Source organism: Catharus ustulatus, chromosome 5 (genome assembly GCF_009819885.2).
Source record: "Catharus ustulatus isolate bCatUst1 chromosome 5, bCatUst1.pri.v2, whole genome shotgun sequence".
Lineage (NCBI taxonomy): Eukaryota > Metazoa > Chordata > Aves > Passeriformes > Turdidae > Catharus > Catharus ustulatus.
This window is the reverse complement of record NC_046225.1, coordinates 21,657,506-21,671,151: the sequence shown is the minus strand read 5'-3', so window position 1 is coordinate 21,671,151 and position 13,646 is coordinate 21,657,506. Positions and strand designations below refer to the sequence as shown.

At 39.8% G+C, this 13,646-nt stretch overlaps 1 protein-coding gene across 1 annotated transcript in view; it reads left to right on the top strand.

Moving 5' to 3' along the window:
- The window catches only part of TSPAN5 (tetraspanin 5), an 88,954-nt gene that overhangs the window by 53,072 nt on the left and 22,236 nt on the right, over positions 1-13,646 (top strand). The window contains exon 2 of the mRNA XM_033060378.2: positions 10,876-10,926. Within this exon, the coding sequence (XP_032916269.1) occupies positions 10,876-10,926 (51 nt within the window). The remainder of the gene's footprint in view (positions 1-10,875; positions 10,927-13,646) is intronic.

Sequence of the window (13,646 nt, the reverse complement as noted above, 5' to 3'; positions counted from 1 at the left end):
TTTTGCCCTTGTTTCTATCACAAGTTGGTTAGAACACATTTCTTGATCTCTCTCTACCCTTAACTGTATTATTAGTGCTGAGAACTCTTCTATCGGGGTGATCAGGAGACTTTCTGAGCTCCTCAGTCTGATGGGGATCTGCTTGCCCTAACACACTGCTATTGTGTAATGTGCCTAAAGCATGACTATTCCAACAAGATTCTTTGGGATTCTTAAGGGCAGTGTGCTAGAAAATTGTGTTATCTTCCAATTGATCAAGCCGAGTCTAGTGTGTTTTGCCTGGAAGGCTGGAGTTGAGAGTCTGTGTATTGCAGATGTCCCTTTTGAGATTCTGTGGAAGAGTGACTGTTCCATGGGAAACAGCTGAAGTTTTTAAATGAGGTTTACTGATGGCACTCAGTAGTAAAAAATAAATGCTTTATTTTATTCACTTTTATAACAATGTCCAGCTGGGCATGTAAACTTACCCAGTATTCATATTTTTATAATTAAATAACTGCTTTGTGCTGCTGATATACCTGGTGCCTTGAAACCCTTCTGGGGCTGAGCAGAAAGAAAGAAACATTTACTATGAGGAGTAGCAGTTGCTGGACTAAGTTGAAGTGGTGGGTGAGGGCATGAAGTCAAACTAAATCCAGTCCTCTGTGCAGAGTTGTTGGGGGTTTTTTTGTTGAGATGTTGTTTTGAAAAAGTGGTAGGCAAAGACTGGCTGCAAGAGCACAGTTTTGCAGCACAAGGGTCTTAGTCACTTGCTTTTTATAGGTTTTCTCTTAGAGAGCCATCTGCATGTACTACAATTACATTTCCAGATCCCTCAAAACTCTTTTCTAGTCCTTGTTTTACTGCTAGGTGTCGGTGGAGGAATCAGCTATTAGGGTTTGTGCAAACAGTAAGTATGCTGGTGGATTCATCAGTAACTATAGTTTATGGACATAATGTAGTTCAAAGTGGGAATGAGATTGGGAATAAAAATTGAATTTACAAGCAAATGAGTATTTTATATGATGTAGGTGATACTACTCATACTGTTGGCTAAGCTGAAATTATGTGAGAAGAGTAGACTCTGTCATAGTAAACTGAAAATCATCCATTGTAGTTCTGTTTTTTCAATGCATTTATTCTTAACGCTAGTTTAACCCTCAAATTAAATTGATAGTGTTGTATTTGCGTCTTCAGCACGAGTCCAGCAAAGGTGTCAGCAGCAAAGCCATTCCAGGTTAAATAGTTGTGATGTGGAGGGGCATCTTAACAGTAGTGAAGAGGATTTTGCTGGCATGTTTAGTCAGGCCCCAAATACCTCATTTGAGAATGACAAATAATAGAGGTGCTTTTGGTGCTGTCTGCAAACCAGACAAAGGGTCAGCAGTCTGCTTCATTTTGACAAGCAGCTGTCTTATAGCTACCTTTTTAAATTTTTTTTTCCCTCTTTTCTCTCTTACTGGCCAAACTGTGGAACTTTTGCCCAGGAACAAACCTCTCAGGTAAACAGTGCTGTGACCATTTGTTGCCACCAGTTTGTTGCTTGTGTTTGAAAAGAAATTCAAATCAGTTTTGTTTACTTTGCCCCTGTGAAGTGTGCTGTTGCAGAAAGAACAGATTGATGTCAATCACTGTATATTTTACTTTTATTGGAAAATAGATAGTGTAAATATAGATACTAAAACATGGGTTAATATTGACATAATTAAAAATATAGCTTAATTTGGTGAATAGTCTCGTTTAATCTGTGTACAGTAACCTCAAGAATTAGTAAGAAGTAACACACTGAAAGACATAATGCAGAGGTGAGTTGCCTTCTGGAAAAGAATTTTTCAAGTTCTGGTTACCAGACCTCTTGTGTCTCTGGAAGCTGCATTCAGAAGTCCATAGAACCATTTCTAATACATAATCTGAATTTTTTACTTCTAGGCAGTTAGTATAACACATGGGAAATGTTGATATTGCTAAAAATACTACTCTATTCAAAACATTTCCCTCTTTTGCAATGACTGTATAGTGCAAAGTGATGAAGAATTTTGGTCAGTATTTACGCAACGTGTGTCTTGTAATTTGGCATTTGGATTGCTGATAGCAATTGTGTGTGGGTATTAGAAAATACGGTAAATTCACGAATACAAGCCACACTGAGCATAAGCCGCATCGCCAGGTGTTGGCAAACATTTTGTTCTTTGTCCATAAATAAGCCACACCTGAGTATAAGTCGCTCTGTTGTTCGCAGCGAGGACCCACATGCAACAAAGTTGCCAATTAGTAACAGAACCGCGGCAGGGCGGGGTTTACTGGCTCTGCTCAGGCCATGAGGGCTCGGGGCTGCCGACAGGGCTGGGTGGCCCAGCTCGGTGCTGCCACTTGGTGGGGCTGCTCGGGGCCGGCCGCTTCTGCCTCTGGGATCACTCGCCCCGGCCCGGCACCGCTCCGTGGCGGCAGGGGGGGCACAGAGCCCGCCGGCACCTGCGGCGGTGGTGGGAGGCAGGGATGTAGTCTGCCCGCTCCTGCGGCGGCGGCGTGCGGGGACGGGAGCCCCTCGAGCCACGGGGCCAAGCAGGAGAGAGCCCCTGCCTCCCCCAAGCCCCGGGCCCAGCAGGAGAGAGCTGCCCCACCTTCCCCACCCCCTGTGCTGCCTGCATGGAGCAGCTCCACCCACCGCGCAACAGAGTAACCAATTTGTAACAACCGCGTAAATGCCGGGTTTTACTGGCAGGTGCTCGACTTTTCGGTTTGCACTGGCTTGGTTTGCACTCCCAGGGTTGAAAATGTCAGAAAATTATTCACATATTGGTCGCTTCTGAATATTAGCTGCATTTCCGGTGTGGGAGCAAAATGTTGGTCAAAACAGTGCGGCTTGTATTTGTGAAATTACTGTAATTTGGATACCTGCCTTTTTAGCATTTGGCTTTACTTTTTCTCCCCTACGTCTCTCTGAAAAAGCAAGTTGTGCTCGGGTGTGACTTTTGAGGTTCTTTTATTTATTTTGACAAAATACTGCTGGCCTCTGTACATCTCGGTGCACCTTTGTAAAGTGAAACGTTGCTAGACTGTCAACTCTTGCTAAACCTACCACAGCCCTTCTGGTGTCTGCGTCTCTCCTGCATCGCCCCACACTCAGTGTTGTAGCTATTGGAAGTTGATTTATTTTATGCACTAACATATGCCATACATTTGGGCATTTGCCATTAGAGAATTTATAACTCTTGAGTCAGATTTGATCAAGGGAGAAGTGTGATAAGCTATACAAGCACATCATATCAGGGACAGGATTTTGGACACCTGAACTTGTTTTCTGGCATGTTATTGAATTCACTTCCTACCTTTTTAAGCTATAATTTCTTCATATGTGTGGTACCAGTTTCTTTGCAAATGGTTTTGAATAATTTACTGTGGAGGACTCCAGAAAGAGAACCAGGAATGAGCATTTGGTGGAGGGGAGAGGCAATAGAGCTATTGAGGAAGTTGCTAGGAAAAGTTTGGTGTGCATTTGCATTTTGGGGGTGTGTTCACCATTTGCTTGATGTTCACTCTTTTCTGTGCTGGTTGTTTTTTTCTTTAAGTAGAAGGAGGGCAAAGTTAAATTGTTTGGGTTGAGTTTTTCTGTAAAGGTGGTGTTGTTGACTTGCCTCTCTGCCCAGACTGCTTCAGTCTTCTCATTCCTCCCTCATCTTCCACAAGTGTTTGCTTCTCTACAAAGCGAAGAGAGCAAGTCTCTCATGTTTGAATCTCCTATGAAACTACCTGGGATGTGGTACCTTGTGTAGCTGGGATAGAAGATTTTGGGACTCCCTCTCTGTAGCATGCAAGCTCAACTAGGAGCTGAGACTACTTTCCCAAAAGGAAATGCTGAGCATTCAGAGAATCCTGCTTCATTGACAAGCCAACCTGTTTGTGTTTCCTGGCTCTGCATTCTTGATGTTCTCTGCTGTTCAATCAACTGTGTAGGCAATGTAATTGCCCATTTGTTACTAGGGAAAAAGACTAGCTCAGATTGTTTCTGTTTGCTGTATCAAATACCTGAATTGGATGTTATAGCTTTACTGCTTGCAACTGAAATAAGTGAGCACTGGTATATGAGTTTCCTAATGCAACTTTAATGTATTCTCTGGTTTTTGGTGTTTTTGTGGGTGTGGTGTTATTTTTCAAAATGTTAGTGGAACAGCAGCTTCAGGAAAAACATGAAGACTCCTGGTGGGGATGGAGCTAAATAGTCTGAAGCTCGGGTAGAGGGGTTTTGGTGAATAAGATTGGCGCAGCAGCAGTAAGAAGACAGAAGAGGTCTGGCTGTCCTCAGGGGCTGGAACCTGCTAACCCTGGGCAGCAAAACAGACCTGGAAAATGATGCATTTTCATTTTCACTTCTAAACCTTTTTCCTTCACCCTGGCTTGAAGCAAAACTTCCTTTCTTTGCCCCTATACCTCTTCTTATACCTCTTGTATGCCAGAATGAGAAGACTTTTATGTCTTTCCATTGTCAGACTGCCTAAGAGAAATGATGAGTGTAATGATAGAGGATGTCAAATTCAGGTTTAGTGTTTTTTCCCCAATTTTCTTATTTTATTTTACACTTGTCTTCTCCATGTGTTTTGTATTTAAAGCCCATACTGTTTATCTATGCTGCTACAGCACCACTTAGATAAGTTTTGGAAGGTTTTGCAAGTAGAAACTGACTTCAGTCATAGATGCTGCAGTGGAGAGGACTGAGCTAGAAATGGGATGGTATTGATGAGAACAAGGATGTGTAGCGCTTACTGTAGTTCGGAAGCGAAGGCAGGGAAGAGATCCTTGGAAAGGTGCGTACAGCAGAATTTCAGTCTTTCTACAATGTTTTTAGGGCTCAAGGAGAGCAGAGAAAGAGTGTGGTGAAAAAAAATTCCAGTAGAAGGAAGAGAAAGCATGGGATCTATGTGGGATGAGTGTACGAAAGCAGCTGTGGACGGGGATGCCTTGTTACTTCAACTCCGGTCTTTTTGAATGTTTGTGTGGTGGTGATGGGGTATTTACCTTAATTGTCTTTGACTTTCATATGGGGAAAAAAGGTACTAGTTTTAGGAAATAAGTTAGATCTCACAGAAACAAAAATGTTAAACTCCCAAAAGCTTTTATTGAAGAATTTTACAAAGTGACTGATATGTTAAAGTTTTTATCCTTTAAAATAAATCAACTCCAAATTATGTATTTTCTTTAGGCATCAGGACCTGAGTTTGAAGAGCCTCAGTGTGCATTTGAAAAGAGTTAAATTTATTTTGCCTAGGCTTGAGAGGAATTGTTCAAAAGTTGGAGCAGGGGAAATAGGGCATAATTCATTCTCCTTTTTGTGTTTTCCAGAATATCAATTTCTATGGACAAGAGGAGAGGGACTTCAGTCTTAAGGGACTCTTGCTCCAAGCTGATTGGCAGTGTATACAATTGCACCATCAGAAAGCTCTAAAATGAATGCTTAGAGCAACAGTAACAGAAAGCAGATGTCTTGCTTTTGCAATTAAAGAACTCGAAAAGACAGTAAGAAACTGATGGCAATAGACTCTGCATTGAGGGAAGTGTGTATGTGTATATATATCTTGCTTTCTTGTCAGACAAAATGGAAAACCCCGTACTGGTGAAAACAAAACATACATTAACAGCCATAGTATCTTGCTCTGAAAATTGGAGTCATGTGTGCTTAAAGGATCCTGCAAGATGGAGCAGGCAGCTTTTCTCTTGTGTTCTCAGGTCTGTTTTTCTCCTTTGGATTATTCTCTAAAAATCAGTCAAGTCTCTGATTTAGCTGAGAAAAATGTGTGGAAACTGGGAAATAGTTTTTTGTAAATTCCACATGTGTGGGTTTTGTCAGGCGGGAAAAAATTTTACCAAGACAGTTATCTGTGAGATATAATGTTTTTCCGAGACAGCACATAATGAAAATAGGTTTGACATCTTGTATTCTATGTTTGAGTGTCACCATGAGCTAAAATGGTAATTAGTCACCTACACATCATCTTCAATGACTTCATTACATCAGCACCTTCATTCACTAACTGTAGTACGTGGAGTTTTCTTGCTGCTCATCTCAAGGCAAACAAGAAATGGGCTTTAGAAGAAAACACTCTTTGTAAGCATTAGCACAGATGTGTAAATGTATAGGTGTGCTTTGAGCAGTTTGCCTCTCCTTTCGCCAGCACACTTTTTTAGCCACATGAAAATGAAATGCTTTAACAATTTATGTTGAGAATGGAAAAGTCATTGAAACTGGGACATACGGAAAAAAAAGTAAGAGCAGATTCTGGTACTTCCCCTTGCATGTGATACTGGTCCAGGTGAAAACTGTAGAGAGGATGTCCTATCTGTTCTACTTGAGAGAATGCTAAGTGACATATTTTAAGCAGAGTACACATCAGTGGCATGAAGAAGAGAAGAAAACTGTGTGAAATTTCATTTTGATTTCTACTTTGGTGCTCTTTCTCTGTCAGAGCTACTTAAAAACAAACAAGTGACAAAACCAACAACTAAATCCTTTTTTGACACAAACAAAATCTGACACACGCATTAAGCTCAATTTTTGCCCTGGCTTAAAAAGGAAAATAACTTATTTGGCATAAAATACTTTAAAAAAGCAGTGACTGTTGCAGCTAAAATAACTTTGAGTGAGTCTGAGCACAGACTGCTGCAGAGGAAGTTCTTTGGGAAAAATTGCCCATTTGGGGTTTTGGAACTTGTCAGTACTGCTTTATATATGTGCCAAGCTCAGAAGCCTTGTGTTTTCCTGACTGTATTTCAGGATGTGAAATGCTGTAGTTCATGTCGTCCTGATCACCACTGTGCTGTTGATAAAATACTGTACCTTGTGTTCTGTGCTGTGCTGCTTGAGTCACAGCAGGAAATCTTGCTCAGTGAATAACCTACAGCATACTGGCATGGAGGAAACACTGAAGTGCTTGTAGGAGTCATGGTAGTCTCCATGCTAATTAACACCATGCACAAAGTTCTTGGAAGGGTAGAGGGTAGTTTTTGACACTGCCAAAATACAGGACCTAAATACACACCCCTCAGCCTCCCCCGCCTCAATAAACCAGACAGTTTTGGCAGGCTTTGGCTGGTGTGTTTGTGTTGTCACAAGGAAGATGAAATCAGGTGCCTACACAAGACTTCCACCTCTTACAAGTATCTAATGTGTATTTAACCACACTTGAATGTACACTGGTTTATGCATGTGGTACATTAACCAATCTCCTGCTGCTGTGGCCTGCTGCTGTTGTCCTTTGGTTGAAAACTGCTACCAGGTTATTTAAGAATGTCAGCTGAGGCGAAAAATTCCCAATGTTTAGTAATTGCTGGTCACTCTACACTTAAGTGCCTCTCTAAGGTTTTTTGCTCTTTTTATTAGTGTTTGCCCCAATAGCCGTTCAGTTCAATGCTATGCTGTGTGATGCTGCATCACCACAGAAAAAGAATAATTTTCCTCCGTGCAAGAAAGAATGAGAATAAAATATGTACAGCTTGAAATGCTGGTCAATTCACTTTGGAAAACAGCATGTGAATTTCACAAACAGAGTAACAGTACAAGTACTGCTACACCTTCTACTTATAAATAAATTTAATCTTTGTAGAAGAGAAATGTGAAAACATTTGTGTTTGTTTGTGAATAGAAAACTTACGGCTGGGAAGATACTGCTATGCAATTTTTTGGCAAGGCTAATGTTCCAGGGAATTGTTTTAATGTTGTCCTGCAAATTATTGTATAAAAAAAGGAAATCAAGATTTTACATGCTCTGCAGAAGTGACCATTTATAGTTAGACCAGATAGTCTTGTTAGATGTCTATGCAGAAGTGAGGCTTTCTCTCTGTGAAGTGTTTTGTTGATAATGAGTTAAGCTTCCACCTTTTTATTGCTCTTTGGAATTGCTTCCAAATAATTTTAGGCTATGCAGGAGTTTCTTTCATAATTGTCAAGAAAATCCAAAGTTAATCCGGCTGTGAAGTGTTAGTCTTATCATGAACATCTGTTTTCTGCCAGTGGGGGCTACAGAGAGCATTCCTGTGTGCTTTATCCCCATAGCAGACTGTGTTTTTGCAAAGGTGGGCCTTTCCTAGGGTGTGACTGTAGGGGCTTAGGTGAGTGGTCTGCCTATCTCTGTATTTTGTCTCAAGTAGAGACAAATAAAGTTTCTCTAAGGCAAGAGGTATTTAACCAACAAAACACACATGTAGCAATCTTCTTCTGATTTCAATCTCCCAATGAGTGTCAGTGTAAAAGCCTCCTGAGCCAGGAGCTGCATCAGAGTCATGTTTCAGTAACTGTGAGCCATCTGTTAATTATCTGTTTTTTGGTTTTTTTCCCGAATGCCATTAAGCTTTTGATTTCCACAGCATCCTGTGATAGAGTTAACGATTCCATTCCAAATCTTTTTTCTCCTAATGGATCTTGCTCATTGTTCCTCATCTGTTCTTCTTCACCTGCTCAAAAAAACGTTTCTGGTTTAGGGTATGGAGAGGACTGAGCAGAATGTAATTCCCTTATCCTTTTGAAAACTCTGAGAACTGAGTTTTCTGGGTTTTTTTTTTCTTGACACAAACTAGACAACCTTGTTTTTTAGGTGCTTCAGTTTAGCACAGTGTGGTCTGATCACCTGGTCTGTAAACAGGGATGAGCTCAGCCTGGCTTGAGACCTGTGTAGTTTACTCTAAGTCACCTTTTGCAACACATGAGGTAATCTTATCCTTAAGTCTCAAGTTCTGGTGAAGGATCAGGACACTTGACTGGATTAAATTTATATAGAATCAGTGGAGCTGGGCCACAACTGAAGCTAATACATAGGAATGTAAAGTTACATTCATAGGCACTGATCAAATAGTTTCATTCTAGTTTTCCATGCTTGTTCTGTTCTAAACCATATTAACCTGTTCACAAAACATAATGTTTTGTGCCCCTTTATGAATAACAATTTGCCACTACCGAATGTAACTTAAGGGTTTTTATAATACATAGCTTCCCCCTCCACTCCTGTTCCTTCAACTTTAGTGCCTTTGGCTGTGTAAGAAAGAAGGAAAGGAACCTGTTACTGCAAAAAAGAGCTGCATTTGTCTGAGGGAGATTTGGAAACTTGAACAGCCTTATCTCAAGTTTCAAATCATCACGGGAGGCAGGAAGGTTACACGCAATCTTTTGGCAAGCTTTATAGCCATAAAAAAAGCAGTCAGTCTTGATACAGGTAAGATGACCTTTTTTTGGCTTTTTGGTGGTGTATCACAAGGGGCTGTACCGACTTTCTCAAATCCATGTCTTATTCTTTATAAATAATTAAGACTGTTGAAATATGACTTTCTTGACCAGCAGTCCTGCTTTCCATCTAAGAAAAATTTCAATTTATCTTCTTTTAAGATGCAACCAAGCCTGCAACAGTTTTCTTTGAAGAATGCTGACTTCTAGTATTGTTTAAATTTACAGTCATGACTCTTCAAGTCCAAAAGGAAAAGTTTCATTCCCAGTATGCATGATCCTTTGGTAACTGGCACAGCACACTTGGAGGAGAAAGTTACAGAAGTGCATGGGGTGTTTGGGAACTTCAGGGCATTGTAGCAAGTATATTCTGCTTGATAATGGGTTATACTTTGCAGATCCTTGTAATACAAAGCTAAAATTGCCCCTTTAAAAAAAGTGCATGTATGGAAGGAGAAGTGCATGTTTCTTTGTTTAAAACTGTTGAAATCACTTCTGGGAAAGGTTTGAAAGTTTATATTCCTGCCTCCTCCCACTTTTCAACAGAAAAACACTTTGGTTCTGTTTGCAAAAGAGAAATAATTAGAATTTTTCACTGTTTACACGGATCTTGAGATAGGGTATTTATGTACCAAAATAGGTCTGTACACTGCAGCGTGGAGAAATGATAAAACCAGTTTTATGTTTGAGCAACATTCTGTTATGTGCCCTGAAACTACAGTGAAAATAGTTTTCTTTTTGGTTGGCACTTTTAAAATCAGATATGCAAGTTGGACAGATGGACTTTAGAGATGTACTCAGACATCTACTAAATGTTTTTTAAACATTTTATGTGATTGATACTGTGTTGTGCCAAATGTGCAGTAATAATGCTGGGAGATGGAGTGCTTATTCTGCCTGTTTTGCTTGTTTCACTGATCATTAGTGTAGCTTTTGTATGGAATCCCTGTAGGTTTGGAGGGAAATGATGCATTTTAAATTATTCAGTGGAATGCAAATCACAGGGACACAAAAGGAAAGACAGTACTGCCTTTTTCATCATGAGGAAAAGACTATCTCTTGTGTTTGGTGCTGTTGAGTCCCTTGGAGGAGAAGGGGAATTGAACTTCCCTTATGAAGCAGTCAGTATTAGAAAAGTTATCAAATGTTAGCTGCAGGGCTTTTAAAAATTCTTAGTCTTTCAGACCAGTATTATTTTTGTTATTTTTTTTCTCTCAGAAATTATGGGTTATTTTATGTGGACAGCATTGCTAAAGCTGATAATAAATGTGTATTTAGGATTTTTTTAAAATAATTTTCTTACTGGGAGAGCCCTGCTAGGGCAATTGCTTTGTGCAGGCAGTGGTGATGCAATAGTAAAATAGCAAACAAAAGTGTTGATGTGGAGTGTTCTTTGAGCCCTACAAATTCAAAAAGAACCTTGCTTGCTCAGTACTGATAAAGTGACACCTATTGCACCTACTATTCCTGTGTGAGACAACCTTGAGTTGTGCAAGTTTTAAATTCTTCAACTTAAAATAGTTGAATTGTAAAATGAACCAGATACATATTGTAAAATTCACTGAGTGCCTCTCAGTCCTCATAAAATTATTATCCAACAGAGAGGATGAGTCAATATGTATCTTAAAAAAACTTAGACAAAAAACACCACAAATTTCTAATTCCTGCTTTTTTTTTTCATTTTCCTTTAGTTCCTTGGCATAGCATTTCTTGGGATTGGATTATGGGCATGGAATGAAAAGGTAAGTTGAATATAGCACCAAACTTAGTTTTTACTCTTCATCTCTGTTTTTCTGGTAAAATATTGCAACAGTAATAGGCTGCATATTTTATGTTCACACACAGTTTCTACTGAAAGAAAATCAAACCTCTCTGTCAAATAAAACCTTGAGTCCCTTGGAGGAACATCGTTGGAATCTTTCCCAAGAATACCTTGGCAAGAAATGGTGGCTGACACTTGCCCATAAAATAACCACTTCAATCCTTTCACCCTCAGACTGCAGCTCAGATACCAGAACACCCTGCTGTGGCAGTATGGGCAGTGTGTGCCCAGGAATGCAGGGGGAGCCTACATGCCTTAGAAGGCAGCTTCCTGAAAAATACCCAACTAGGCTTTCCCTTAACATAGCATGTCCATTACTGTTTCTCTTTAAAAAACAAACCCCAAAAATTGAGAATCAAGATGAACCCTGAAAACCAATGCAAACCTGAGGCAGAATAATGGTTGTTTTCTCTTGTGCAAATGAAACTGGCCACTTTGTTACACCCTTTGTTGCAAGACTCTAAAATCAACTTTGAAATGGGAAGTGTGTCTGGGGTGAGGGTCAGGAAAAGAGAAATAATTTCTGAACCAGAGCCTAATTTATAGTTTGCTTGCTGCAGAAATTGGGAAGAAGATAATATGTCAAGGAATAATTTACAAAACAAGTCAGTATGTCTTGGATTACTGGATAAAGAGTTTGGCTTGCTAAAACACAACAGCTGAAATTAAAGCCAGTATTTCCTGTTCTTTTTTGTTTAAGAGATTGAAAATAATAAAACCTGGTTGTTAACAATGGTGCTGTGTTGTTCAGTTACATAATTAGATTTTTCTTCTTTTAATTGAAAACACCAAGTAAATTATAAATTGATCTTCACTTAGGGCATAATAAGTGGTGCTTGCAGCAGAACAAATAGCACATTTGGAAGCTCTGGAGCTCTGCCCCTAAAAAATTCAGGACAAATTTTGAGTTGTTAACTTACATTGCAATTGGTCTATGTATATGTCTTGGTTGTAGATATTTACAAACAGTACACCTATGTAGATGTATATGTATATTTACATGCCATATGATACTGATGTTGGATAGTTCAGATAACTTAGAGGTGCTGTGACTTTTTTTTATTCAGCATACTCATATGAACATACTCTCAGAGCCTGTAGCTCTAAGCCCCAAAGAACTGCATTTTTTGGGAGTAGCTTTGTAGAAGACATTAGAAAATTTTTGTATCATTGCAGTATGTAGCACAAATGATTATACTTTATTGTGAATGAGCAAGTAAAGGGAAAACAACTATAATGTTTGAAGTCTAAAGTACACCAGTCTTAACAGTTAGAAGGTGTTCTGGTGCAATCCTGGTTTGTTAGAGTTTATGTATTTTCTGTATGTTGAAGCATGTACCCTTTCCTAGGGAAAATGCATTAAATTAATAATTGCTAGTAGTCAGAAGTCAAAGCTCTTCTTTTTTACTTAAGATTTGGACATCTGTTGTAAGTAATCTTAAGCCATTTTTAATCAGATTCTGAAAGTGGGAGAAAATGTTGTTTTAAGAGAAGCAAAAAAAACCCACCACAGTTTAATATGCATTAACTTAGGCTCAGTAGGTTTTTTAGATTTTTTTTTTTAATTAACAAGTAAAATAAGGTACTGTTTATTGGTTTAAAGTACAGGTTTTTCCTTGAAAAATGGTCATGTTTCCCCAACTTCTTGGGCTGTTTTATTCTGCAGTGCTTAATATGGAGTGGTTTAGTTCATGTTGTAACAATCAAAATGCTGTACAGGTATAGCTGAACTGGAGAGCTCTTTAGCAGAGACAAATTTGGATTTTGTAGAACTATGAAGAAATTTACTTGTGTCAAACTAATTTGTGTCCTTTATTTCACTCAGCTCTTTAGAAGACAGTCAGTGGCCAAAAGCTGCTGTCAGTAGGATCAAGTTCCAAGTACTCACAGGCCCTGTGTTATTTAGTGAGGGGCAGATCAGTTAGATCCCAGACAGCTATTCTTACTGCTGATGAGGAGTCGAAGATGAAAGCCAAGGAGTGAATCACAGGACTTGAGAGATCTGTAACACAACTGAAAAGCACTTCTTTAGCTAGGCTGCTGCTTGCCTAAGACTGGGATGGATATCCCTTAGGCATTGTGGGCTGTTGTATTGGTACACTGTATGCCAACAAAGCAGCTTGTCAGAGAAGGACCTGGGGGTCCTGGTGTACACAAAGTCATACCATGAGCCAGCACTGTGTCCTTGTGACAAAGAAGGCAAATGTGTCCTAGGCTGTACTGGGAGTGTTGCCAACAAGTTGTGGGAGGGAATTCTTTCCCTCTATTCTAGTGGTGGTGAGGCCACACCTGGGCCAGTTCTGGGCTCCCCAGTCCAAGAAGTATGCTGACATACTGGAGAATTCAGCAAAGGACTGAATAGATGATTAAGGTACTGGAGCTTCTCTCCTACAAGGAAAGGCTGAGAGAGCTAAGACTGTTTAGTCCAGAGAAGAGTAGGCTCAGGGAATCTTAATGGAAGTACCTGAACGAATAATGCGAAGAAAATGGAGTCAGGCTGTTTGTAGTGGTGCCCAGTAGCAAAGGCAATGGGCACAAAATGAAACACAGGTGGTGTTTCCCTTAAACACCAGGAAACACCTTTTTTTTATATTGTGAGGATGACCAAGTACTGCCACAGTTTGCCCAGAGGTGATTTAA